The 25,757-nt window shown below is 52.7% G+C and overlaps 1 protein-coding gene across 5 annotated transcripts in view; it reads right to left on the reverse strand.

The window, feature by feature from the left end:
• Window positions 1-749: 749 nt before the first annotated feature.
• SYT2 (synaptotagmin 2) overlaps window positions 750-25,757 on the reverse strand; it is a 227,814-nt gene continuing 202,806 nt past the window's right edge. For all 5 annotated transcript variants that reach the window (XM_045015244.1, XM_045015243.1, XM_045015245.1 and 2 more), the window contains 6 exons: window positions 14,495-14,620; window positions 13,783-13,950; window positions 13,084-13,251; window positions 11,934-12,051; window positions 10,622-10,755; window positions 750-8,256 (listed from right to left, as the gene is read on the reverse strand). In XM_045015244.1, the coding sequence (XP_044871179.1) occupies window positions 8,050-8,256; window positions 10,622-10,755; window positions 11,934-12,051; window positions 13,084-13,251; window positions 13,783-13,950; window positions 14,495-14,620 (921 nt within the window). In that variant the 3' untranslated portion in view covers window positions 750-8,049. The remainder of the gene's footprint in view (window positions 8,257-10,621; window positions 10,756-11,933; window positions 12,052-13,083; window positions 13,252-13,782; window positions 13,951-14,494; window positions 14,621-25,757) is intronic.

Genomic DNA, 25,757 nt, shown 5'->3' on the forward strand with positions numbered 1-25,757 from the left:
ATAGTTCATTCCCTGAGTTCATTCCTGTTTGAACTGGAGCAGATGCTTTAGAAAACCATCCAAGCCTCTGCCAACTTTGGTAAATTGTTCTGACGGCTCCAAGTTTCTGCCTTATTTCCAGTCCGAATGTGTAAGCTTGTTTTTTTTACACTGTCTTTCAAACCTACACAAACCAACTGCAGATCAATCCGTAAGAAGCTCCATGAGCTACTTGTGCATTTGTTACCACCTCTGTGCCCCCTGTCTCGACCTTGAAGCGAAACCTGTAAATCCTCAGAAGTGCTGGGTGGGCCTGGATGGGACACAGGACACGCCTGCTCCTAATATTTTGTCCAGTGTTTACTGGCTGTCAATTTAATTGCCATGCCTGAGAGCTGGGTGAAGGGGGGTGTGGAGACGCATCTGGGTTTGAGCCTGTTCTCTCCTCCAGCCCCCGTTCAGCTCTTTGATTCTCGCCTCCTTCCTGCTTTCTCGCTCCAGTGCTTGGACAACCATGCTGGAGCAGCAGGGCCCGTGAGTCGTATGTTGCAAGGAAGAGCCCCAGCAAGTGTGAGATTTGCATTCCCACTGGCTTACGCTGCTGTGGGGCCCTGAGCCTCCCCTAGCGATCTCAGGGTGGGGGCAGAGCAGCTCCGTTGCCCCCAGGTGCAGGGCTGAGGCTGCTCCTCATTGCTCCAGGTAGGAGCAGCAGCCCTGGGGGTGCCTGGGTCCAAGACACGCTAACACAACAGGGATGCCCAGTTGCTGCTTTTAGCTCATTTCTTTAATAAGGAGACAGACATTGTTACAAAATAACAGTTTGACAATAGAGACAGAAACAAGAGAGTCCACACAAGGGCGGTGGGGTGTTGGTGTTAAAAGCAGTTTCCTGCTGGAGTTCAGTGCTGCAGAGACGGGTGCACTGGGGGAGATGCCAGGAGGAGGTTGAGAGCGGGATGATCTCAAGACTGGGGGTGGGGGATTTGTATACAGACCCCTCAGGGGGAGGGGGCAGGAAGGCAGCACTCCACCCTGGCCCAGCCTGGTGCTTGAATGTCCAGTGTTGAAGGCTGAGATCCCTTTCCTTCCCCAAGGCAGCAGAGCAGAGCCATGGGCCTGTGCTCGGGGGGGGGGAAGGGAGACGGACACTGGAGTGAGATGTACCCGTTGCCAGCAGGAATTTCCCAGCTTGTTGCAACCGTGCATGCAGGGCATGAATGCCTGAGATGGCCCCCACTCCCTCCCCAGGGTGAGCTGGCTTCCTCTTGCCTACAGCTCCCTCCCCTGCTGCTTGATCCCAAGCCAGTCATAGCACAGGGGGCAGGGCCATCCAGCCCTACGTCCCCTGCTGGGCTCGCTCCGGGGCTGAGGACCAGGTCAGTCCTTTGTCTGCTGCAGCCTCATCCCCTCTGGTTCACCTGTGCTGCAGCAGTAGCAGCCCTCGTTCCCCCTCTTACCTGCCCAGCGACCTTCCCCCCATTGCTGCAGCTTTAGCCACATCTCCCATGAGCCGCTTCAGAGGGGTGGGGTTGGATTTGCTGCACCCCAGCCCTGGGGGGCTGCAGTGGGCGCACACATCCATGGGGGTGAGGGGCACAGGGGGCCATTCTGCTCTTCTCCTCTCAGCTCCTGCATAGCACGAGACAGAGCATCCCTCTTAGGGGAACATCCAGTCTGGATGGAAGCCTCTTAATGCCCCAGGATCCTGGCTCCTCTGTCCCAATGGCTAACAGTGCTCCCTGCTGCGAGCGGGGCTGACGGGTCCCTGGAACAGCCAGCAGCAGCTGTTTGGTTGCAACCCACTCCTGTCTCCCTGGGAGCGGGGAAGGGGACTCGAGAGCTGGTTTAAATGTTACAGCTTGGCCCCACCAATGGCAAGAACTTGAGCGACCTCTATCCCCATGTGGCCCCGCTGTCCAGGGGCTGCACTTGATTCAGAGACGGGTTGCCCTACCCATCCCTGCTCAGACACAGAGTCCAAACTCTGCTCAGTCGCCCCAGTGCCCCTAGTTGGAGAGCCAGGGTCAGGCTGTGTCAGGAACAATAGCAGGCCCGATCCCAGTCGGCCAGTAATGCATCAGATTCTCTTGGGTCTCTGTCCCCTGAAGAAGCTCATGACATAACGGACAGGGCCTTGAGCTGCATCCGACTGGGGACAGCTAGCACCGAGGAGCTCAGGCCATGCTTGTCTGCTGAAGGAGCTCCAGCATTTGCCCCCGGCGTGTAACAAAGGGATCCCAGCACTTCAAACTGTGCCATTCCAAACCCAGCTGTACGGGGCTCCAGCTTGGCCGTAGTTGCAAGCCATGGTGAGGACTAACCTCCAGGCCATGGCAAAGGCTAGCGTCCTGAGCCAGCCTTCCCCCAGGACGAGGGGTTGGGAGATCCTTAACAAAACACACGGAGAGACATTACCAAGAGGGGCCAGGAGGACACAGAGGATCACCTATCGGCCCATCCCACTCGAGGATCCTGGCAGGCCGTGGTCTAATATGGCTTCTAAGTTTGCTTTGACAGTAAAATGCATCAACACGGGACGGGACACCAAAGCCACAATGTTGCTGCTACCTGGACATGGCATAAATTCAACAAGATACAGTTTTGCATGTATAGATTACAAGACACACATGAAATTAGCCCCCCATACTGGCTTGTTATTTACCCCTCAAATATTTGTGAATGGATCAGGCATGCTTTGTTCCTTATAATTTTTAATTGCTTTTTTTAAAATTGAAAATAAATAGATATTGTTGAGCCTACTGACTTGGGCAATAAAGGTTGGGTTTTTTTTTTTATAGGTCTTGCTCTGTCCTCTTGGGTAAAATAAATCCACTCATGCCACATTTTAAAAATAACTCTGCAGCCTGGGTGTGTCCTGCCCAATGGCTGAGGTGTAACAAAGTGTATGGATTCTGCTCTAACCATGCTGCTATTTACATAGTGGTTATCTGTCATGCATTGTTGGCTGTTAGTAGCTAGCTATAGAGTTATGTAACTACATATACAAGAAGGGATTTTGGGCAAGGCTCAGATGGCTTGAGTATGTTGGGGGGCGGAGCTTTTTCCCTTAATACTTTTTTTTTAAGTCACAGTTCCCACCCGCTCCTCCCGCCCCCCCCCTTTTAAACAGTCCAAGTTAAAAATGTGCCAAATTCAATAGCGCAGGACTCGATGCAGGGGGGTGCATTGTCCACTGCAGAGGAGTTCACGCCTGACAGAGGCCAGTGGAACAGGGAGCAAAATGGGAGGGGGAGAGGGTTGGTGGTGTGTTCCCCTCCCCCCCCCCACCCAGCAGTTGTGCCCTATGCCAGTCCTAAGCTGGGTGTGTTGAACTCACATTCTGCTCACCCAATTATTCTTTCCTGCTCCCCCTAGTCCACGCTTTGTATTCTCTGTAATAATAAACTGAACGCTAGGCCAGGCAGTGGTTGGCCATGACATTAGAGGCTGATTTAAGGACCCAACAATGGAAATAAGTAGGACTGGGCAACAGTCCAAGGCCTGGCATGAAAGCAGAGCCCGTTGGGTTTACTCGCACGAGTAAATTAACTCGTCTGCTTGTGTCACAATCACAGAGCTCTGGTGTATTTGTCACCTTGGTTCATAAACCTCCCATTAACCTTTCACTTTCTTGGACCAGGTCTGCTTAGGGACTGGAGGGGGTGGTAGATCTGTGTGTAGCGCAGGCAGACGTACCTCCCCCTTTCAGAAAAGGGACCACTCCTTAGACCATGTTTGTAACCTGCTGCGGGCTGCTTTGCTCACTTGCCCATCACACCAAGGCAGCAGGAGCTCTGAGGCAGCCGGGTGCAGCGCTTAGACTCTCTGCTGTGGGGAATCGCTGCCTCTGCTCCTTGGACCTCCTGGCCTTTGCCGTTGTGCAGCAGGATGTACGATCAGCAGTGAGGCCAGCTTGTGTTTAAAGCTCATGTACAGAGGGCTCCCTCCTACAGCGGTCCCCAGGCACCCTCCGCAGCCTCCTGGCTCTTAGAATGGGAACAAACTTACTCTTCCCTAGTTACAGTTAGTAGGACTGCCAGGCTCATGGGTGCATGGAGTTCTCCTGCTGATTATATATTGAAGCTCCAGCAGGATTTAAAAAGTAAAGGGTTGGGGGTGTGTGTGGAGTGTACAAATAAAGGCTCAATAATTGTCGGAGGGAAAGGGTAGGGTGGCGAGGAGGTTGGGAGTGAAACATTCCCCACTTGTGCTAGGGGGTGTGAAACTGACCACCCCTCTCCCCACAACCTAGACTCTCTGGGCACTGGTGAATTCCACCTCCTGTGAGGTGTCCTGGACTCCGTGCCCCTGGCCCCACCAAGGCGTATGGCTCTTGCTCTCCTCACACTCTTCCTACTCACAAAAATACCATTTCAGCAGCTGCGTGGTGCTGTAATCTGCTTCGCTAAACCACAAGCGGTGGGGCTGGAAAGCCAGGGTAGAGGCCAGGGTAGAGGCCAAGGCAGGAGCAGTCCCTCTAGTAAGCTTGCTAGTGGTGTGGCCGGTCACAAGCTTCCCTGGGAAGACACGTCCATAGGCCAAGCCACATTGCCAGGAAAACGTAGATGGTAATCGGGGAGATTTGTAAGGATACGCCAGAGCTGGCTGTCATGGGGCTGCAGTGAGGTCCTTTGAGGGATATTATGCAAAAGGGCCAGATTAAAACTGGTTTCCTTTTCTTCTGTGAGCCCAGTCCTGTGTGTGGATGCACGTCAGATGCTACTAGCCAATGTGCTAGTTCAACCAAAGCAAAGCCACTAACACTGAAGGCCTCTTAGAGACAGTAAATGGGAACCTGGCTTGCTTGGTCTACTCCAATACAGAATGGACCGAATGGGGACAGGCTGGTGGTTCCTTCTTGTTACCTCAGGAACTGCTGTAGTGAGGGCATGATGTGAGTCCAGTCCTGGCCCCTAAAAAGGGGGTTAGGGGGGCTCAAGACATTCACTGCTCTTTGGGGGATAAGGGGAATATGGCCTATATCTGGAGAGGCAAAGGAACTGGACTGGATTCATCAGCCAGGCAGCCTTGTGGTAAACAGCAGATACCGTGACCTTGGGGGCACCTTTGGTCCTTGTTTGGAATGGATTCAGTCTCTCTCTCGCTCAGCTGACGTGCTTCCCCTCTTAGCTGTGTATGATGCTGGAAGGGGGTGAGAGAGAGCACCGCTCCCTCCCCCCAGGCCAGCTACTCACCCACCCCACGGGCTTCAGTGACTGAGATTATCTCAAGGGGTTTCAGGGCGAAGCCAGACACTGGCTCTCACCCTGGGTGTGCTCCTGGCTGGCATTTACCAGGCTTCCTGTTAGCCCACAACTCCCCCCTGCCCCAGACTTTATAGCAACTCTGGGCCCTGAGACAGGCCCAAATGCCCTTTTTCCTCTCTCAGCCCAATGCCTCGTTAACGCTATGACATGTCACCACTTCAACAGGGCAGAGCATGAGCACCAGAGCCTCAAGGCCTGGCTTCCCCCGGGGTTAGGCTCGGCCCCTGGACCGTGGGAGAGCCAAGTTTGAGGCTGACTCAGATTTGATGGCAGCTTTTGCTGGAGCGTCCCAACCTCTGGGCTGTGTTGGAGGGGTGGTGCTGCCTGGTGTGAAAAGACGGGGGCATGGTCTCGTTTGTACCAGGAAGCAAAGCCCTGCAGGCACACACTGCCATGTAAGAATGCTGCCCAGGCTCAGGCAGTCTAGACACGTTCATACACATATATCTAGGTAGGGTCTTAAACCTGACACTCATACAGCCCAGCTGAGGGCCACTACTACTGGGCTAGAAAGTCAACTGCTTGGGCTGGGTCTCTGGCCAAGTGTCAATGGGAGAGAGTGACAGTGCTCAGCTAGGCAATGCTCTCTGGCCCGGTGGTTAAAGCCCAAGCAGGGGTGTGGGAAAGCTTGGTCCCAGTGCCCTATTCCCTTGGCATGCTACCTGGTCACACTGCCCTACTCCCCACTGGCAGAGTTTATAGCCACAACATTTCTATGAGGCAACTGGGTTTTGGGCACGGACAATATTCTCTAAAGCGACCCACCTGGTTTGAGATGCTCACTGCCTCCACAGCACTCAGCGGGCACCCTAGCAAACTCCCATCCTGACCATGCCTGGTAAATCACCTAACCACAGGGCTAGCAAGGGACTCCAACACAGCTCCCTTGTGTGTCTGTGTAGCCCAATACCTCTTTAATTAATTATAACTATTAAGTGGAACAACTTCACCAGGGGAGATTAAGATCTTCCTACCATGAGTTCCCCTGTAGCCCTCTGGTTATGCTTTGCAGCTAGGATCCAGGCAATCCTGTTTTGAGGCTGCCTTCTGACTCAGAGGGAGGGGGGGGTCTGGTTTGACTTTGAATTACATATTAATTGGCCCACATGCCAGGGACTGACCCCCCCCCCCAACTCCCAAAGAGGTGGGAGATCCCTGTTTAAACCTCTTCCCTCTCCCAGGAAGACAATGGCTCCTGCAAAGGAGATGGGATTTAAACAAAGACACCCCCCCCAGTCACCTGGGAGAGAGGAAATCCCTGTCCAAACCCCTTCTTAGGGGGGCCGAGGGGAGACTGGCACTAGGCTCACCCACAACCCAGGCAAGTACCCTAACCACTGGACCATAGCACGATCCTAACCCTTGGGTGGGCCCACCTAATACTTAATGGAAGTGGCCTAGTGTCAACAGGCAAGGACAAGGATAAGAGCACTTAACCGACTCTTCCTCTCAGCAAGCAGAGGCAGGAACTGACCGAGCATGTCCAACATGTCCAAGAGCTGGCCCAGACTCCTGAGCTAGAGGCAGCTTCTGACTTTGCTGGGCCCCAATTACAGTCAATTTAAAGTGGAACAGCTTCACCCGGAAGGCTGGAGCGAGCTCTCTCGCCACATCGCAGCTCCATTGCCACAGTTGAGCAGCTCACTGCATGAGTCACATGCAGCCATACGGGTAGAAACACTGGGAGGGATTTGTACCTGCCTCACTAACACCCTAGCTCCACCCTCTCAATTTGAGTTTTGAAGACCTTATACCTTAAACCCTCCTCTGGGACATATCTGGCTCTGGACACTTTTAGGTCATGCATCTTCAGAATACGTACAGTAGTGCAATGCGTTATGGGACATGTATGCAAATCCTCTCAGAGCTGCTTGCGTTTAAGACATCGTTTAGCCTACATGGATGGCTTTAAGCAGCCATTTTGGTAAATCAGCCTCGATTCTGCCTGATTGGGTGGGCCTGTCTCAAGTCCAGCTGCTACTGTAAGCCTGCCTCGCAATGTTCATTTGCATAAATATCCCATGATGCTGTTTTTCAAAACCAAGACTCTCTTGTGCTCTGTCTTGCACTGAGATTGGAATTGTGAATGTTCAGTTATCAAAGACATGCACCCGCGGTATAACCGCGCCCCTTCTCTGGCAATCACACGGGGGGCTGCAAGGTTCAATACCCTACCTAGCTCAGGGTCTGTATGCCCAGCAATGCACCTGTCGCACCAGAAGACACTAAACCTTAAGATGTTCGATGGAGCCTTGGACGTTCCAATCCCAACGTGGCTGCTCTCTCGCTTCTCTGGGCAGCTGATGGGAGTCAAAGCAGGCGCACAAAGGCACCCAGATGTTCATCACAGCTCTTCTCCACCGACCCGCCTAGTCAAGCTGTACATATCCCCAAAGCAAGCACAGTGTATCTGGTCAACTCACATTTTCAGGCTCAGCTGTCACCTTAGCACAATGTTTGAAGGTCCCAGTGTAAAACCGAAGAGAAAGGAAGACAATGCCCTGCCACGGCCTGGCGCCTCTGGGACCCACGGCAGAAAGCTTTACGCTTTCAAAGAACAGCACGTAGAAACGATGAGACATGCAGCGGAAGGAAGCAACTTTGCAGAATGAAAAGAACCATCCCTGTCTTTAACCAGTTCCCCTGACAGTGCTCAGGACTGTCTGGAAACCCTTCCACAGTCACCAAAGGGTAGTGCAGCTTAAAACAAAATGGAAGCAAAAACCAAAAGTTACATAACTGAGGTATTGATAGCTCTGGGGCGCTTAGAATGTCTGTAGGTTATGCTGGGCTATGGAGCTTCCTATTTGTTCTTCCCGAGCGATGCATCCACCTCTTCTTCCGGCTTCAGGGAGTGCCACTGGGCAATGGGCCGTCTGGGGTTGGCCAGCATGTCGGACCAATGCCGCAGCTCTGTGCCACTGGCGTTGGAGCCAACAAATACTTTGCCGATGGCTTCATTCTTCCCCAGCTTGTCATAATCCAGGACAGTGATCACCACCTGCACTTTCTGGGGTACACAGAAACGCTGTGTTATTACCAACATTGCAGCTGCAAAGTGGCCTGATGCCACTGAGAACCCAGTGGGAATCTATTGTAGACAAGCTTCCCCTGCAGCTGGAAGATGAGTACCAGCCTGGCCAATGATGCCCGATGGATCTGAGCATCTGTTCCCATGGGAACCATGTTCCCAGCTCCCCCAGGCAGCTAGGCAAAGCTCACCCTGTATCTTCAGACAGCTCCCCCTGCTCATTTTAGGGGCAATGGATATTAAAGGGGCAGGTCTGTCCTGAAAAGGGGCTATGTAATATTGACAGAACATCTGCTCCCCATGTCCGAGTTTAGCTTCTGAAGCAAGTTCTCTCTCTTCTTCGAGCTAGGCACAGCTGATGCAGCTAAGGGCTTATCCACATCCAAATGTTGCACCATTTTAACTCCACCAGTACAGTTAAAGTGTTACAACCCCCCCAGCATGGATGCTGTGATAACAGTATAAAGGTGCTAATACCAGCATCGCTAAACCTGTAGGCTGGGTGAAGGCACCTTTATACCGGAGTAATTGCACCCATCCTATGGCTTGTGCTGGTATAACTATTTCAGTTAAAAAAAAAAAATCGCACCCCCCGACCAGCAGAGTTATACCAGGCCAAAAGCTGCTGTAGAGCAGGCCTGGGTTCCCCTTGGTTACACTCTGCACACCATTAAAGGTAACATGGCTGCAGCAGGGAAGGGTGTCACCGAGGTCAGAGCATGATGGGGCCAGGGCTGTGCTGGGGGCCTCAGGGGCAGTGTGTGAAGGGGATGGGGCTGTGCAGGGGGCCAGAACCACATGGGGGCTGCCAAGGGCAGAGTGCAGTGGGCACAGTGGTCTCCAAGGGCAGCAGCTGAAAAGACCAGGGCCACGTGGGGGACACCGAGGGCAGTGGGGAGTCACCAATGGCCTCATTTGCCCAGAAGAGCCTTTCATTACAGGCGATGAAGCAAGAGGTGAAAAGGACCCAGCTTGACTTGCTTAGGGTCCTAAATATGCATGTAGGTGCTTAGCTTTAGGTCCATCCTTTGAGCCATTTGGCCTCAGATCCCAGGCTTGGGGGTTTGCAAGGCTGGCAGGCCAGGAGAAAACCCAACTTTCTGCATGGAACCTGGGCAGGTCGGCCCTGGAGCAGCTGAGACACAATAGCACAGGACCTCTATTCTAGCCGTGCTTTGAGCAGCACCAGTGTCTTTGTCTCACTAGCTCTGCCCCTCTGCCCTCTGGCTGCCCTTAGCACAGGTTATTTCCGAAGGTGGTGATGGACCTTACTGGTGGGAGTAACCCTCGCTGCAGGGGGCTAAGGACTTGTGGTTGTAATTTGCAACAAGGGGGTTCATTGCAGAGATATGGAGCAGTCACAGCTTCGGCCGAGGCCAATGGGAGCTCCTGCTCAGAACTAGCATGTATGAAATGCTGGCTCCCATCTCTCCATCTCCTCCACTGCTCAGGGGGTCGATGTGTCTAGATTGGGGCAGGCAAACTTTTTGGCCTGAGGGCCACATCGGGTTTCTAAAATTGTATGGAGAGCCAGTTAGTGTGGCCCGGCCCTGCCCCCTATCCAACACTCCCTCCTTCTCACCCCCTGACAATCCCCACTTGGACTCCTGCCCCATCCACCCCTCCCTGTCCCCTGACCACCCCCCGCCACCCAATCCAACCCCTCCTCTCATTCCTGATGGCCCCCCCGGGACCCCTGCCTCATCCAACCACCCCTTCTCCCTGTCCCCTGACCGCACCCAGAACCCCTACTCCTGACTGCCCCATGCCACCCCATCTAGCCCCCCCCTTCCTGACTGCCCCCCAGGACCCCCGCCCCCATTCAAGCCCCCTGTTCCCTGCCCTCTGACCGCACTGACCCCTATCCACACCCCCACCCCCTGACCTCCACCCCAAACTCCCCTGCTCTGTATCCAACCCCCCCTGCTCCCTGCCCCCTTACTGCGCTGCCTGGAGCATGGGTGGCTGGCGGCGCTACAGCCGCGCCTCCCAGAGCACCAGGACAGGCAGCCGCACCGCCCGGCTGGAGCCAGCCACACCACCACACGGCACAGAGAACCGGGTCAGGCTGCGGCTCTGCAAGAGCCTTGAACCAGCGGCACAGCATGCTGAGACTGTGGGGGAGGGGCCGGGGCCTAGCAGGCGGGTCCCGCAGGCCGTAGTTTGCCCACCTCTGGTCTAGATCATCTGAAGGGCTGGGTGGTCACTTTATATGGGTGGATGTCATGGGGGAAGGGTCTGATCCCTCCAATCAGAGGATCCCAACTCAGTCATGTGAGCTGTCACTCACCCGTCTCTATGCCCCACCCCAAATCTCCCACGATGAGAATTTTAGCTCAGGAACCTGTATCTGCTCAAAGGGGATCTCGAAGCTGAAGGACTCATTGAAGTAAGGGTTCAGGGTCTTCTTCTTCACAGTGGTCTTCTTCTTCTTCAGCCTCTTGCCATTCTGCATCAGGTGGATCTTCACATACGGATCTGCAGGGAGAGCCCAAAGCAGGAGACGTCAGAGCCAGCCCTACCTGTGGGCATACAGGAGCACAGAGACTGTAGAGGGCAGGGTAGCCAGGCTGGATTTATCTGTGACTTGGGGATATGAGCTGGCAGAGTGCATCATGCAATGTAGTGACCTGCTGTCAAATCAGGAGCAGGCAGGAACAATAAGCAGACTCCATTTCTCTATCTGGCTACTGTTAAGTACCTACACGGGGGGAAGATACCTGAGAGCACAGGGGCCTTCAATCTAGCAGACAGCTCGGGTCCTGCCAGGAAGACGGGCAGCCGTGATGGAAGCTGTACCTGTTGCAGCTGCTCCCGAACAACCACTTGGGCTTGATTCCTGTGTCTTGGGAACTCCTTGACCCCAGAGCGAGCCATGTCCACGTTCCTTTACATTGGGGTCAGTGCATACACAGGCAATGGGGAGCCCAGCCCCACAGAAAGTCAAAGGGCACACTGGGAGCAAGACCCGGTCCCTCCCTTGGGGCTGGGGGGGCAGCCACCCGCAGAGGTGATGGCCTCAAGACAATAAGATGAAGGCTACTGGAGCACTGTTTTGCAGAGGGAGCTCTCTGACCCTCTGTTCCTAAAGCTCATGCTTCAAGACAGTCGCCTGCAGATGTGAGGGAGGAATTCCCCCCCCCAATGTATGCGGAGGAGTGGTCTCCGTCCTTTGAAGCAGCAAGGATGGCCACGGCTGGAGACGGGATATTGGGTGGGGTGAGCCAGGGCTCTGAGCTGGCATTGATCATTCTCTCTCTCAGGTGCTTGAGTGCAGTGTGTGGCTCACTTGCCAGGATTATCTGGGTCTCTCTCACATAATCAGTTCCCTGCCATTGCAGGGGCCTTGTGCACTGGTGCACCTCAGACCCCCCTGTTCTCTGTCGGTGGCACAACAGTCTGGTCTCCTCTGGGCTGGAACACTTGGAGCTAATTTTGGTTGTTAGGTTTAAGGTGTGGGTGCTGGGTGGTCTGTGAGCTACAGGAGCTCAGACTAGATGATCTGTGTGGTCCCTTCTGGCCTTAAGCTGTATGACTCCATAACCCCACCAGTCACAGCACTCAGCACTTGAGTTTCTGATTTAAAGGTGCTGAGCCCTAGGCAGGAATTCTGCTCAGGAGCACCATCTGGTGCTGGAAGGTGGCTCTGCTCTTACCTGAGAGACCCCCGACGTCCATCTTTTTCAGGTTCTTGGCTTCCAGGATGCAGACAGTGAGTTTCCCAGCAGTGGGCACGTACCGTAGCGAGATGCAGATATCTCCCAGCTTCTCTGGCTGTGGAGCAAGGGGGAAAGCAGAGGTCAGTGTTTTTCCGTGCCCTGGTATCCTGGGATATTTGCACTGAGAATCAATCCCTTAGGAAACCATGGGAGGAGATCCAAGAACCCCTTCACCCATCGAGCTAGCCCCTGCATTGGACACCGCACTGCATCGCTGGTGCAGGCCAGCAGGAGGTCCATGACAGTGCCAGTCCCCAGCTGGTGGGAGAGGCCAAATCAATTCTAGCAGTTTTTACCAGATTTAAGGCAGGGCTTTTGCACAAGGAAGACACCTTGCCGTGGACAGCGGGACCTGAGTTCTGTGCAGGTCTCAGAGCCCATGTTAAATTGGGGTTTCTCCCCATTACAGGCCCCCCCAGCTCAACATGAACTGACACCCAGAGTAGTATTTACCAGCTCTTGCCGTCAGACCACTGTACCAACAGTTCTGAGTTTGGTCTTGCAACTCTTCCCGTGAGGTCACTATCATTAATCCCACTGTGCAACTGGGGAAACCAAGGCACAGAGGGGTGGTAACATGGCAAAGTCAGACCTAAAACCCAATTCTGCTGACTGCCAGGCACATCACCCCACCACTTCTTTCTTCCTTAGCATTCATCAATGGAGCCTCCCATTTCCTGGGAGGTCCATAAGCATTATACTGACTTAGTGAGGCTAAGTGACTTCCCAAGGTCACACACCATGGCGCTGGCGGACCTGGCAATAGAACCCAGGAGTCCTAACATGTAGCTGCGAGACCCTACTCCCTTGCCAGAGCTGGGAATAGACCCCAGGACCTTTGTCCCTTGCTCCCACCACTAACCTACTCTCCTGCAGGTTATCAATCTCCCATTGCAGGATGGATCCTCTTCTCCCCCCATCTCCCCCCAGTACTTGCCTGCAAAGGCAACTCTTATAAGCACAGCCCACCCTTGAGGCTCAGCGGCTGCCTGATGAGCCCAAATCCTGACACTTTGCAGCACATTTTCTGAACCCACCTCCTGCTGGCCAGACACCGCCCTCCCCTCCCCTTGCCCTCCCATCTCACCTCCTCCTTCTCGCCGCCCTGCAGGTCTCTCCACTCCTCAATGGGCTGGCCCAGGTCCACTGTGTTCATGGGTACCTTGACCTCCCCAATGATGTCGTGCTTGGAGAAGCGATCGAAGTCGTAGATGGCCATCACCAAGGTTTTCCCGCCCAGCTCTTGGTAGGGAACCTGTTATGAAGAAGGACCCTTGCAAACCATTGCCATAGCCACATGGGGCCTGGTGTAAGGAAGGATCTGATTGGCTGATGAAGGATCCGACAAGTGCTCATGCACCGCAGTGACTAAGGCTGGGACCTCGTCACGGTTCTTGCAATGAGAATTGCTGTGTCAGAGCAATAGCAATGCTCAGCCACACAGCTGCATATGTAGTGCAAGTCAAGGGCTCTGGTCGGTACTTATAACTTCGCAATCTGGGCAACTGCTTTGGTTCTCGTTCAACATGCTGGTAAATTATTTACTGGGGGCAGCCCCTCTAGCAGGGGAGGTGCAGTTCCTGACGGGGGCATGGTGGGGGCAGGGGCAGAAGGCTGGAAGACAGATAGGAGTTCTGCCCTTCCCTTCCGACAGTATTACATTGCCTTAACAGCAAGGCTAACCATGGCAATGGCAGACCTGGGAATAGAACCAGGACAACTGTCCCCTGCAGGACAGAGTGGGGGCTGGGGACCATTGTGCTGGGGGAACTGGAAAGGGTCTCACCTTGAAGACGAAGGTCTCATTGAAGGCCGGGTTGAGGGTCTTCTTCTGCACTTTGGTCTCGTATTTCTTCTTCTTGTCTGGGAGCAAGAAGACTTTGACATACGGGTCCGAGGTGCCGCCCATATCCAGCGCCGGGAGCTCGGCCGCTTGGAGAATGCCCACCGTCAGCTGGAGGGGGAAGAGGGATGTTTCCCTCAGTGAGACGGCTCAGCAAGACGCTGCTCCCACTCCACACTGCATGGAAAAGATCCCCAGTGGATCTTCCAGCTCCACGTTCCCTCTGCCCCTGGCCAGTCAGGGACGGTGCTTGGTCACCCTCCCCCAGACCCTGCTGCAGCTGGGGGCGGGAGATCACTTGCTGAGCCGTGTATTCCCACAGACGGTGGTCTCTCTGTGCTGACAGTGGGCCTGCCAGCTCTGGCCTCAGGGCCCAGTGGAGAGGCACCTTCCATCCATCTTCCCCTTCCTCACATCCCAGGGTGCTTGGGGAGTGCTAGAAGGGGCCCTTTCAAAGGGCACGTGAGACAATCATGGTGAGGATAAATTTCCTCCCCACATCTCTGCCCTTCGCAGGTACCTGTGCCACTCAGAGGCTAGTGTTCACCCTGTGCTCTTTGACTGGAGTTTCCAAGGGTGAGTCCTTCACTTGGACCCTCTCCCCACAGCCCTCCCACACTGCCCTGCCCAACCTCCCCTCTCCTGCCCATGTCACCTGGTTAGCCTGGAAATCATAGTCCAGCGAGAACTGCAGCTTGCCCAGGTTCTCTGGCTCCTTCTCTTCCTCCTCGCCTTCTCCCTCCGTCAGGCCCATCTCCGCGTCGTCGTCGTCCTGTTTGTTCTGCAGAGGACACAGAGCCTGCCTGCTCAGCTACGAGGCTTCAGACCCTGCCAGCCGATCACACGCACACAGCTCTTCCCCGGCTCGGTGCCTCGGGGATTCCCAGCCTCAGAATTCATGCACCAGTGTCACCGACTGAGAGGAGGCAGGAGGCTGAACTGGGGTTCCGTTCAGTGGACTCCCCAGAGACGCTACCGCCCTCTGCTGAAGGGACGGCAAGCCCTGCTTTACTGTGTAACCGGAGCCTGAACACACGTGAGCTTTGGGAGCAGAAGGACCTGAGATCTAGCTGGCCTGATGGCTGTGCAGCCCTGGCAGCATAGCAATGGCTGGGAAGTAATGGATCTGTTACAGAAAACAGCACTGCCGGGAAAGCAGGCATGGGAGAAGCCACTGCAAAGCAGGGAGGTCACTGGGTGGTCAGCACTGGCCAGACATAAAGGGGAGAGAGAGGTTACTTGCTTCCTATGGTAACTGAGTTCTCTGCGATGTCTTGTCCCAGTGGGTGCTCCACGGGAGGATGTGCACGCCCTCGGGCACTCTTGACTAGAGATTTTTTTCATTAGCAGTGTCTGAGGGTCTGTGCCTGTGCCATATGCCTCCTCATGCTCCAGCATGAGGGCATATAGGTAGGAGTGGACCCCCGCCACTCCGGTTCCTTCTCAACCTCACAGAAGCAGAGGGAAAGGAGGGCAGTGGGTGAAGCACCCATAGGAACAACACATTTTGAAGAACTCCAGTTACTGTCCAAGGAAAGTAACCTCCCCTTCTTCTTGGAGTTATTGTCCCCATGGGTGCTCCACGAAAGGAGGCTCCAGAGCAGTACCTCAGTGAGGAGGTGGTGCTGAAGAGGCGGTTTCAATGCAGAATTTAGAACAGCTTCACCAATGGCTGCGTCCCCTCTGGAGGCACATACTAAGGCATAGGGGTGTGAGAATGTGTCCTTGAGGGGGCCCTTTCTCAGGAGGGCTGTGAGCACGGATTGAGCTCTAGTGGAATGAGCAGTGACTTTAGGAGGGATGCACTCATAGCATGCCAGAATAACACCCCAAAGCCCATTTAGATTGTCTCTGGGTAGAAACAGGGACCACTCATCCTCTCAGCAAAGAAGATGAAGAGCCTGGGGGAAACCCTGAAAGGTACAGTCCTGTGTAGGTAGAGGGCCAGAGCTTGTCTTGTGTCCAGAGTATGGAGACTGGCCTCTTGCCTCAAAGACTGAGGACTAGGATAAAAGATCAGTAGTTGGATGTCCTGACCAATATGGAACTCCGACGAAACTTTAGAGAGGAAACGAGGTATCTGTCAGGACAGAACACTGTGTATGGTGGCCCCTAATTCACCTACCCTCCTGGCCGTGAGGAATGAAGTCTTGAAGGGCAGATAGAGGAACGAACAGGTTCCCAAGGATTCAAAAGGAAGCCCTCTTAACACATGAAGCACTAAATTGAGGTCCCAGAGTGGAGCAGCCTCCTGCACTGGAGGAAACAAGTTAAGGAGGCCCTTAGAAATGTTGCAGTTGTAAGATGTGTGACGATCAAGAATCCTTCAACTGGCTGGTGAAATGCTGTGAGAGCAGCTAGGTGAACTTTGACCGAACTCAGGGAGAGACCCAGCAATTTCAGGTTTAACGGGCAGTCAAGTGAAGACTTGGCAGGGGACAGGGAGCAACGAGAGCACCAAATCCAGAAACGCTGCCACTTCTGCACGTAAGTCTTTCTTGTGGTGGGCTTCCTGCTATTCACCAGAACTGTCTGGACTGCAGGAGGACACTTCTGCTCTAAGCCCAGAAGCCATCGAGGAGCCCGGCCTTGAGAGGTTGGGATGGGTTGTACAGCCCAACTCCTGTGTCAGGATGTCTGTCAACAGAGGGAGGCGAAGGGGCAGACACAGCGAAAGACAAGTCAGAGCCAGGAACCATAGTTGTCTTGGCCACACCTGGGCTCTGGGACTGATCACTGCTCTTTATTGTTTCAACTTTTTCAGGACTGTGCAGCAGGAGAATTGGGGGATAAGTGTATAGCAGACCTCTAGGCTAAGGGGCACAGAGAGCATCTCCCTTTTTGAGTAGAAATATCAGCACTTCGTACTGAAAGGCATCATAAAAAAGTCTACCTGCAGAAGACCCCGGGAAGGCAGATCTTACAAAAGACCGAATCATTCAGTTCCCGCTCATGGTCTTGATGGAAGAATCTGCTCTATGAATGTACAATGGTGTTCTGCAGTGCTGGCAGACAGACGGGCTGTGCACCAGTTCCACAGCTTTACCAACTCTTTGCATAAGGACCGGGATTTGCTCCTCGTTGGTGGTTTATATAGTACCTGCCAGTTGCATAACATCACTCTGACCAAATGGCATAATGGACTGCTTGGAGTTCAAAGACATCGATGTGAAGTAACAACTCCCAAGGACAACCACCTGCCTTGAGCTGTATTCTTGTAGAGGTGAGCGCCTCAGCCTGGGAGTGAGGTGTCCATGGTAATGACGTGAGCAGAAGGTGGGCGTGAGGATTTTTCCACCAAGAGAGGGAGCCAAGTCCCATCAGAGGCACGGATACTCCTCCGGACACAATGTGTGTGTTGGGGGGATAGGCTGTCTTGAGCCAAGCTTGAAGGGACCAGGAGCGCCGTCTTGCATGGGAGTTTCAAAAGTACAGGCTACCATGTGTCCACAGTTGAAGGCAAGCCCTCACTGCAGTTCGTGAGCTTTGTTGTGGTGTGGAGATCTGGCTGGACATAGTGGCAAACCTGTCTGCAGGTAGATACGATCTGGCTGCCACAGAGTCTGATAAAGCCTATGCGTTACACGAGTATCAAAGGCGATTGCTCTATATGTAGGTCAAGGCCCAGGGAGTGGAAAAGGGCTAGGGCCTGATTGGTAGTGGACTGCACCTTGAGCAAAGAATGACCCTTAAGGAGCAATAGGGGAGGATGATTTCCCCCAATAGGGGAGGATGATTTCCCCCAAAGGCGGTCTGCTACGACGGAGAGGACCTTCTTAAAGACTCTCAAGGCAATTGACACAGTACCGGTAGTGTGTGGTCCCCACTACAAATCTGAGGAAGTGCCAGCGCTCTGAGTGCATGGCAACATGAAATTAGGCATCCTGGAAGTCGAAGGTGATGAACCAGCCCCCGGGATCTAATGATGGAATAACTCCTGTAAGGGTGACCGTCCTGAATGCTGCACCTGAATATGGAGTGTTTAGAACCAAAAGGTCTAGAATCAGTCGCCACCCTCCTTTTCTTTTGGGGCCAGGAATAGAATCCCTTTCTGACAAAGCCCAAGGGAACAGGCTCTAATCACCCCCAGTTGCAGGATGGATTTCACCTCCTGCTTTAGGAGCCCCTCATGAGAAGGGTCCCTGAACAGGCAGAGGGAGGAGGAGGGAAGGGGGCCATGGAGCTGAAATGGATGGAGTAGCCCATCAAAATCACCTCCAGTACCATTTGTTTGAGGTGGAATGCTCCCAGAAAGGGAGAAAATGGGCAAACTGTCCCCACAGGGTGGGTGGATGGAGGGTTGATGCAGCTGAAGATCCAATGGGGAGAGCTTTTGGTCCTTGACTAATGGGTCAAAATGGTTGTTTGGATGAGGTAGCCAACTGAGAGGTGATGGTGGAAGATGGGCCTTTCTTATGTAGCCTGGGCCTCTTTCTAGGCAGCTCAACCAATCTTCGGGGGCCTGAGAGTACACAGGACATGAGTGTTGCCTTGTCTGAGGCTTGCTATATCTTCTCTTTGTAGATGGTGCCCATGTGCCGAGAGATCACAATATTGCCTTAAGTCCATGGCATCACTAAAAAGTTTAGGCCCTTTAAAAGGTCGGTCTTCCACAGTGTTTTGTACCTCCGTGGGCAGGCTGGAGGACTGGAGCCCGGAGGCACAGGGCATGACTACAGCAGTAGCCATAGAGCACCAGGCTGTATGTGCCACGTAAGGGAAGCCTGCAGCAACACCTTCGTGATTGTCTGACCCTCTGTCATAAGAGCTGGAAACGGCTCTCTCTTGTCCTGAGGCGACAAATCAGTCCAATGGGAAAATTTAGAACAATTTGTAAAGTCACCTTTCGCCATCAGGGCTTGATAGTTGGTGACTCTGAATTGAAGGGAGGCCTTTGAGTAGCTGATAGAACCTAGAAGGTCCAGCCATTTAAGCTCCTTATCAGTTGGTGTTGATGTGAAGCAACAGTGGCTACTTCTCTCATGGGCAGTGTTGATGGCCAGAGAATTAGGTGTGGGATAGGGGAACAGGTGCTCCAAACCTTTGACTAGGACATAATATTTTTGATCTGCCCTCTTGCAGGTGGGTGGGATGGCAGCTGAAGTCTGCCACATTGCACAGGCTGGTGTCAGTAGGGCCTCGTTGACAGGTTAGGTTCCCCTGCCCTGAGGGGAGGCGTGCAGGATGTCCACCACCGAGTCCTGCTGATCCTGGACTTCCTCCAGAGGAATCTATAAAGCCTCCACTACGTGCTTCAGAGGGTCCTCAAAGGCCTTGAATCATTCATGTAGGACGGTGGAGGGGGCATAGCTGCCTCATCTGGGGAGGAAGAGGATGGTGGTGTCTTCTCCTCTGTTTTCAATGGTGGGTCTTCTTGAGGAGGACGAGGAGGGTCCTGAGGATATTATTGGCCAAGAATCTTGGTGGATCCTCTTGTGTGAAGACACCCAGTAGACTTAGTCCCTGCTAGGGGCCCAATGGCTCAAAAAAGCCCTCTTGGGAGGGGCATAAGAAAAAGGAGCAGGGCCCCAGAAGTGTTCCTGCCAGTGCTGATGGGTCATGCATAAGCTGGCTCCTGGCATCTCATCCTCAGGGAATGTCAAGGGAGGGAGGGTGAAATGGGTCGGTGGGGGAGCCTTGAATGGATACCTCTGAATCAAAGGAAGTGTCCTCTCCCATGTTTGGTGGTGGAGCTAGTGAAGTTAGTACCAGGCTTGGATCGGTACTGGAGGACGAACTGGCAATTGTGATGGTGCCGGTGGGTGAGCATTTATATGAGGCTGTGGCAGATGTGTTGGTTCCAGTTGGCATGCGGGTGCCAGTGGGAAAGTCTTCCCAGTACCCTCAGCACAGGGGACTTGGTTCCTCCAAGACCTGAAGGTCCTCATGAACGAGGAACAAGGAAGGCACCAGTGAGCCTGGGACTACTCCTTTGGGTGAAACACCTCTAGTGGTATTGGAGACAGTGGACCCACTTGCTCTGGAGAGGCCCGGGTGAAGGTAGATGGTACCAGGTGATATGGTTTCTTCAAAGAGTCCTTCCTCTTCAAGGAGTCCTTCTGTTTGGAACAGTCCAATTCTGGTACCAACGGGTCTATTGTTCGCTGCTTGGTGGTGGGTTTTCAGTGCGCGGCTTTGCAGAAGAAGCCTTCCTTGGAGGTGTCAGTGCCTTGGTACCGTGACTGATAGGAGCTTCAACAGGAGTTGTGGTCTCCTTGCTCCCAGGTTAAAGCAGGTAAAAATATCTGTACAAGTGAGTCACAGTCTATAATGTCAAAAGGTAGCAGAGATGTAGTGTTCTGCCAGTTTCCCAAAAGTCTTTCAGGGCTACCCAGGATAACTCTGGGGATCGCTGCCTCCTTGTTCAGTTTTCTGCCCTGTTAGAATCCAAGCAGCCAAGAGATGAAGAATTTTTCCTTGTGTCCATATTTATTGCTTCTTCTCACAGAAGCCGAGCTGACAGTAACAGCTCCCACACACGCCCCATCTTCATAGATGTGGTGGGGTGGGGGAGGAATGCACTTAGCAAAGGCTTTGATCTCACACACAAGGCCCATTTGCTCTCTCCGGTACAAGTTCTTCATTTGCATGACTTCCTTCTCGCTTGATAGGTTACTTCGTTACAGGGGTACATACAACGCAGAAATTTCCCATTACATTATACCAGGGCACTGATAAGTGAAAACAATGCATACAACATCCCACCAGTTTTTCATGAAGGTTAAACACATTCTTATACATCTACTTTGAACAATACTAACACACACATGAGCTGTGAGTTTGTCAGTTCTCAGCTGACACTTAGGCCTTGGCCAGAGCTGGCACTTGCCTTACCAGCATCACACCCATCATGGGGCTGGCAAGACTTGAATCCTGGGGTCTTGGGCATATGAGAAAAGGGGAGAAGGGGGAACCCCCTCTCCCAAAGCTAAGAAATAATGCTAAGAAAATGAAATAATGACACAACTAAAGCAGCAAGGCAGCAGACACTACAGAATTCAGTCTCAAGCCACAGGCAGTTGAGGAGAAGCTGGAGGGGCACGGGACCACTCCTCCTCGACACCCTCGTACCGGAGCACAAGAATGCATACGGCATAGGCACAGACCCGCAGACACTGCTAACAAAAATACCTCCAGTCGAGTGAACCTGCGCATCCTCAGGCAGAGAGGCTATAGGGACAAGAACTCCAAGAACAGAGGGAGCAGCCCTGGGCGGAGGGAGGGCATGGCCTCCCTGCAGACGGGCCAGGAAGGGGAATGGGGATGTGGCCCTTGTGGTAAAGGACTAGAGTAAGAGCCCCCCAGCCTTTCCAGCATGGAAAGCTCCAGGAACCCACCTACCTGCCAGGGAACGTAGGACCAACATTCAGAAACTGTCTCCCAAAGACAAGGCAAAGTGGCTTGTCCAAGAACTGTGGTGGAGCAGGAAATTGAACACCAGGCTAGTGCCCAAACCTCTGGCCCGTCCCTCCTGTCATGCATTAACTGCTACATATTAATCTATTCGGGGAGGACCATGTAGCATTGATCTCTTAGATGTGAACAAGGCATGGGAGCAGAGCCACAGCTCAGCTGGGGAGCTCCCCTCTGACCTCCCAGATCTTAGCCTCAGACACAACTTGTAGCCTATGCTTTGCAAAATGGGGCTTTGTATAGTTGTCCTGCAGAGCAATGGACGTATTGGAGCCCCAGCTGCCCACTCTCCCTGGACAACCCTTCAACATGCATTGGGCCTGCCATGCGTAAGCTTTGGAGCTAATTGGTGCATGGACAACCCCCCACTTTCCATGGCTGATAGAGAAGCGACATTCACTTTGCCACCTACCATGAGTTGCCATCCAGGTTAGTCAGAAAACATGGAGACAGAACAACACAGAAGAAGGACAACGAGAGCACAGAGAAGGAAGAGAAGGACATTATAGAGACAACCACCACAGAGATAATCAACAACACCCAATGTGCGTGAGAAACAACAGACTCCACCCACATAAAGGCACACCGTACCCGGGCTGAGTGTGCCCACTGGAGTGGGCTCTATACTTTCAAGCGGTGAATTTGGAAAGTTTTGTCGGCACCAACATTGATTTTGTACATACTCAGCCAATCTCTAAAAGGGGGGGTGCCCATTCATGCATTTTGCCCTCGCTACATGTATCTGAAACAAGCCAATTTCACCTTTCCCTTTAATGGAAAAGTGCCCAGCAAAGCCACTGTAGTTGCTACCAGTCCAGTGTTTCTCTGGAAACCAAAAGCACAGGAAGGAGAGAGAGCGAGAGAGAGAGAACATGATTTTCCTTACAAAGAGAACATGTTTACCGGGACAGCACCATACCCCGTTCTATAACCCTTGTCTTAAAGACAGAGATGGGTGGAGAAAGGAAACTGACATGAAAAAGACGGGAAAATGAAGCCACTGTGACATCCTGGCTAAGTGTGCATGACCGCGTCTCCCCTGGCTGACGGATACAAGCCCAGCTACTAGTGCTGGGCCCTGCAGAGATTCTCCTTTAGCTCAGGTGGGCGAGGTCTGTCTTTGCAGAGCAGCCCGGCTTGCTTTCTGCTCCATGGAGCATGTAAGAATAACGAGCAACTGTTTATTCAGCCCTTTTGGAATCCCCATCCCAGCTGTGGGCATCCTGAGGAGCTGTGCTCTTGTTGAGATCAGGCCCATGCCAGTGATGGCCGCCAAGTGCATGGCAATAGCTCTTTCCCCTGTTCCTTTGTATATGCATCAGCCTGTCGCTGCCACTGCAAGCCCTGGGTTTGCACTGACCCTCAGCCTCTGCCTCATACCAAGCAGCCTCCTGCCTGCTGCTAGGACTGTCCCTCCAGGCACTGCACCTCTCTTTAGTGCTCTGGTGCTAGGTGGTGTCACTAAGGCACCGGCCTGCCGTGGGGCAATGGGAACTCCAGGAGAAACAATCCTTTCCAAGCTCTAAGCAGGCCCACTGCACCCACGCACCCCTTGGATGCAACATGTTACCCTGAGCTCCCCTCCGCACCCTGTGGGGGCAGCATAGACTCCAAGGGGTACTAGCAGGTGATGAACAAGGGGCACAAATTGGCATGGTGGGGCAGGCTCCTTGCACCATTCCCTACTGCACACCTGCCAGGCTGGCCCTACAAGTGTCTTCCTAGATACATGGGGGGTGGTGATTGCCTCCTAGGTTTCATCCTCTGCTTGTGTAAGTAGCAGGGACAGTGACGTGGGTTGGGGGATGCCACTGGTAACAGGGCAGGGTAAATGCACAGAGCTTGAAGAAGCAGTTCACTGAGGCATTCAGTCACCAATGATCAAGTCCTGATTAAGACTCGCCATCCCCAGAGGAGTGAGCCCTGGGCTTCACCTCACTAAAATGCCTCCTGCAAATGCAAAGATGCCAGCAGTATGGGCTATAAAATGTTCAGGTCCCAGCCTGGCCAGAAGGGGGGGGTGGGGATTTGGAGCCTCTCCCATGACCCAGGCTCCACATGGCTGATCTGCTGGATTGCTACAAGGATCTGCTGCCACGGTGAATTGATTAAAACAAAAATGAGGAGTCCGGTGGCACCTTAAAGACTAAGATCTGTTAATCTTTAAGGTGCCACCAGACTCCTCGTTGTTTTTGTGGATATAGACTAATGTGGCTACCCCTCCGATACTTGGTGGATTGATTGCCAAGTCCAATGGCATAGCTCCAAGCAGCAGATGCCAGCTGAAAGGGGAATGACTGATTGATTGGAAATCTCTAGCCCAGATCTGAGAGGCATGTGCTGCAGACCAGTCAGTATATGGTGCTTTCCATAAAACGGGCCTTTGGGATCCCATCTGCCGTCCAGTATCTCTACAGCCCCTGACTTCCTATCTGAATAGGATCAGCCAGTCCTGTTGGGGCCTGATTCACACCAGTTGGCAGAACTCATGCTGTGGGCCCTGCTAATGGAAAGTCCATCCAGACAAGTCCCACTGCTGCGGGCAACTCCTGCTGTGCTGGGGCTTTGCTGCTGGCTGGCACTGCTGAGGAAGGTGCAGGGAGGAAGGCAAGGCCAGGGCATGCCAGTCTGGGACCATGGGGCTCCCATGGAACATGCCTCACCATTTCCCTAAGTGAAAAGAAAAAGGACACATGGGCAGAGGGGGGTGAGATTCTACCCTGGAAGAAACTCATGGGTTCTCAGGAAAACTCACTGGGCACTTTGTTTTCATGAGGGAAAGTACACAAAATGGGGGCGGGGGATGGTTTTTCAGCAGCTGTAGTCAGCAGTTGATCCACCAGCACCTGTGAGCGTTGTTTGTGGGGTGCCACAGATCAAGTGAGCATCTGGTGTTCCTCTTATTCTAGCCATAAATGCTCTCCAGGAAGGGCCGATGAAGAGGTTTGGAGACAAGTTAGGACCCTGTTCTCGAACTTTTGCCAGCTCCTAGGACCAAACCTGACCCTAATCTGTTGGAAGCCTGTATGTGTGGAGTCTATGTTCCCCCTGGAACTTTTCAGTCTCATGCACCTCACTCTGCTCTTCTGGTTAGCAGCTATGACCGTTATGTGAAGCACTAAAATGCCTCAAGAAATGCTGCTCTCCCTGGCTTTCCAGTCCAAATCTCATGAGACATCCCATTTTTGTGATATTCCCAGTCCTGCTTTGTATACTTGAGTGGTTTGCAGTTTGATCATGGGTGGTTTGCAGTTTGCTGGGTGATCACTGATTCTGAACTTTGACTCTTAAGGATGTGCCTCATCTCACCATCTCCCCTGAGGGGACTGATCCTTAAAATGTGAGAATGACTAAAAGCAAAGAGGAAATGGGAGGAAATAGGAGGAAAGAAATACTTAAATGGCCTGAAATTTATGAATGGTGGTTCAGATAACACAATCTGCTGTTTTATACCAGTCAGACTCTCCGACGTCTTTAAGCTTTAGAAACGGACAGCGATCCTGTGGGGAACGTGAGATAGTTGTTGTATCAAATGATAAAGAACAGCAGACGCATTTCCATTCCTTGACAACAGAGAAGCAAACTCTGCTGATCAAGAGCAAAGAGCCCCGTGTAACTTCCTGATTCCCTTGGCTATCTCCTATGCGTCCTCTAGGTTTGGGGGAAACAGTGCTATTAATGGGTGGGTCTAAATTAAAACCTGTGTTACAAGACATCTCTATAAAGAAGACTGCACAAATGTATAATGGTAGGTAATGAAATGCTAAGGGAAATTAGAGAGGCTATCAAAATTAAGAACCCAATAATAGTGGGGGATTTCAATTATCCCCATATTGACTGGGAACATTTCACTTCAGGACGAAATGCAGAGATAAAATTTCTCGATACTTTAAATGACTGCTTCATGGAGCAGCTGGTACGGGAACCCACAAGGGGAGAGGCGACTCTAGATTTAATCCTGAGTGGAGCGCAGGAGCTGGTCCAAGAGGTAACTGTAGCAGGACCGCTTGGAAATAGTGACCATAATACAATAGCATTCAACATCCCTGTGGTGGGAAGAACATCTCAACTGCCCAACACTGTGGCCTTTAATTTCAAAAGGGGGAACTATACAAAAATGAGGGGGTTAGTTAGACAAAAGTTAAAAGGTACAGTGACTAAAGTGAAATCCCTGCAAGTTGCGTGGGCCCTTTTTAAAGACACCATAATAGAGGCCCAACTTCAATGTATACCCCAAATTAAGAAAAACAGTAAAAGAACTAAAAAAGAGCCACCGTGGCTTAACAACCATGTAAAAGAAGCAGTGAGAGATAAAAAGACTTCCTTTAAAAAGTGGAAGTCAAATCCCAGTGAGGCAAATAGAAAGGAGCACAAACACTGCCAACTTAAGTGCAAGAGTGTAATAAGAAAAGCCAAAGAGGAGTTTGAAGAACGGCTAGCCATAAACTCCAAAGGTAATAACAAAATGTTTTTTAAGTACATCAGAAGCAGGAAGCCTGCTAAAC

Source organism: Mauremys mutica, chromosome 4, assembly GCF_020497125.1.
Source record: "Mauremys mutica isolate MM-2020 ecotype Southern chromosome 4, ASM2049712v1, whole genome shotgun sequence".
Classification (NCBI taxonomy): domain Eukaryota; kingdom Metazoa; phylum Chordata; order Testudines; family Geoemydidae; genus Mauremys; species Mauremys mutica.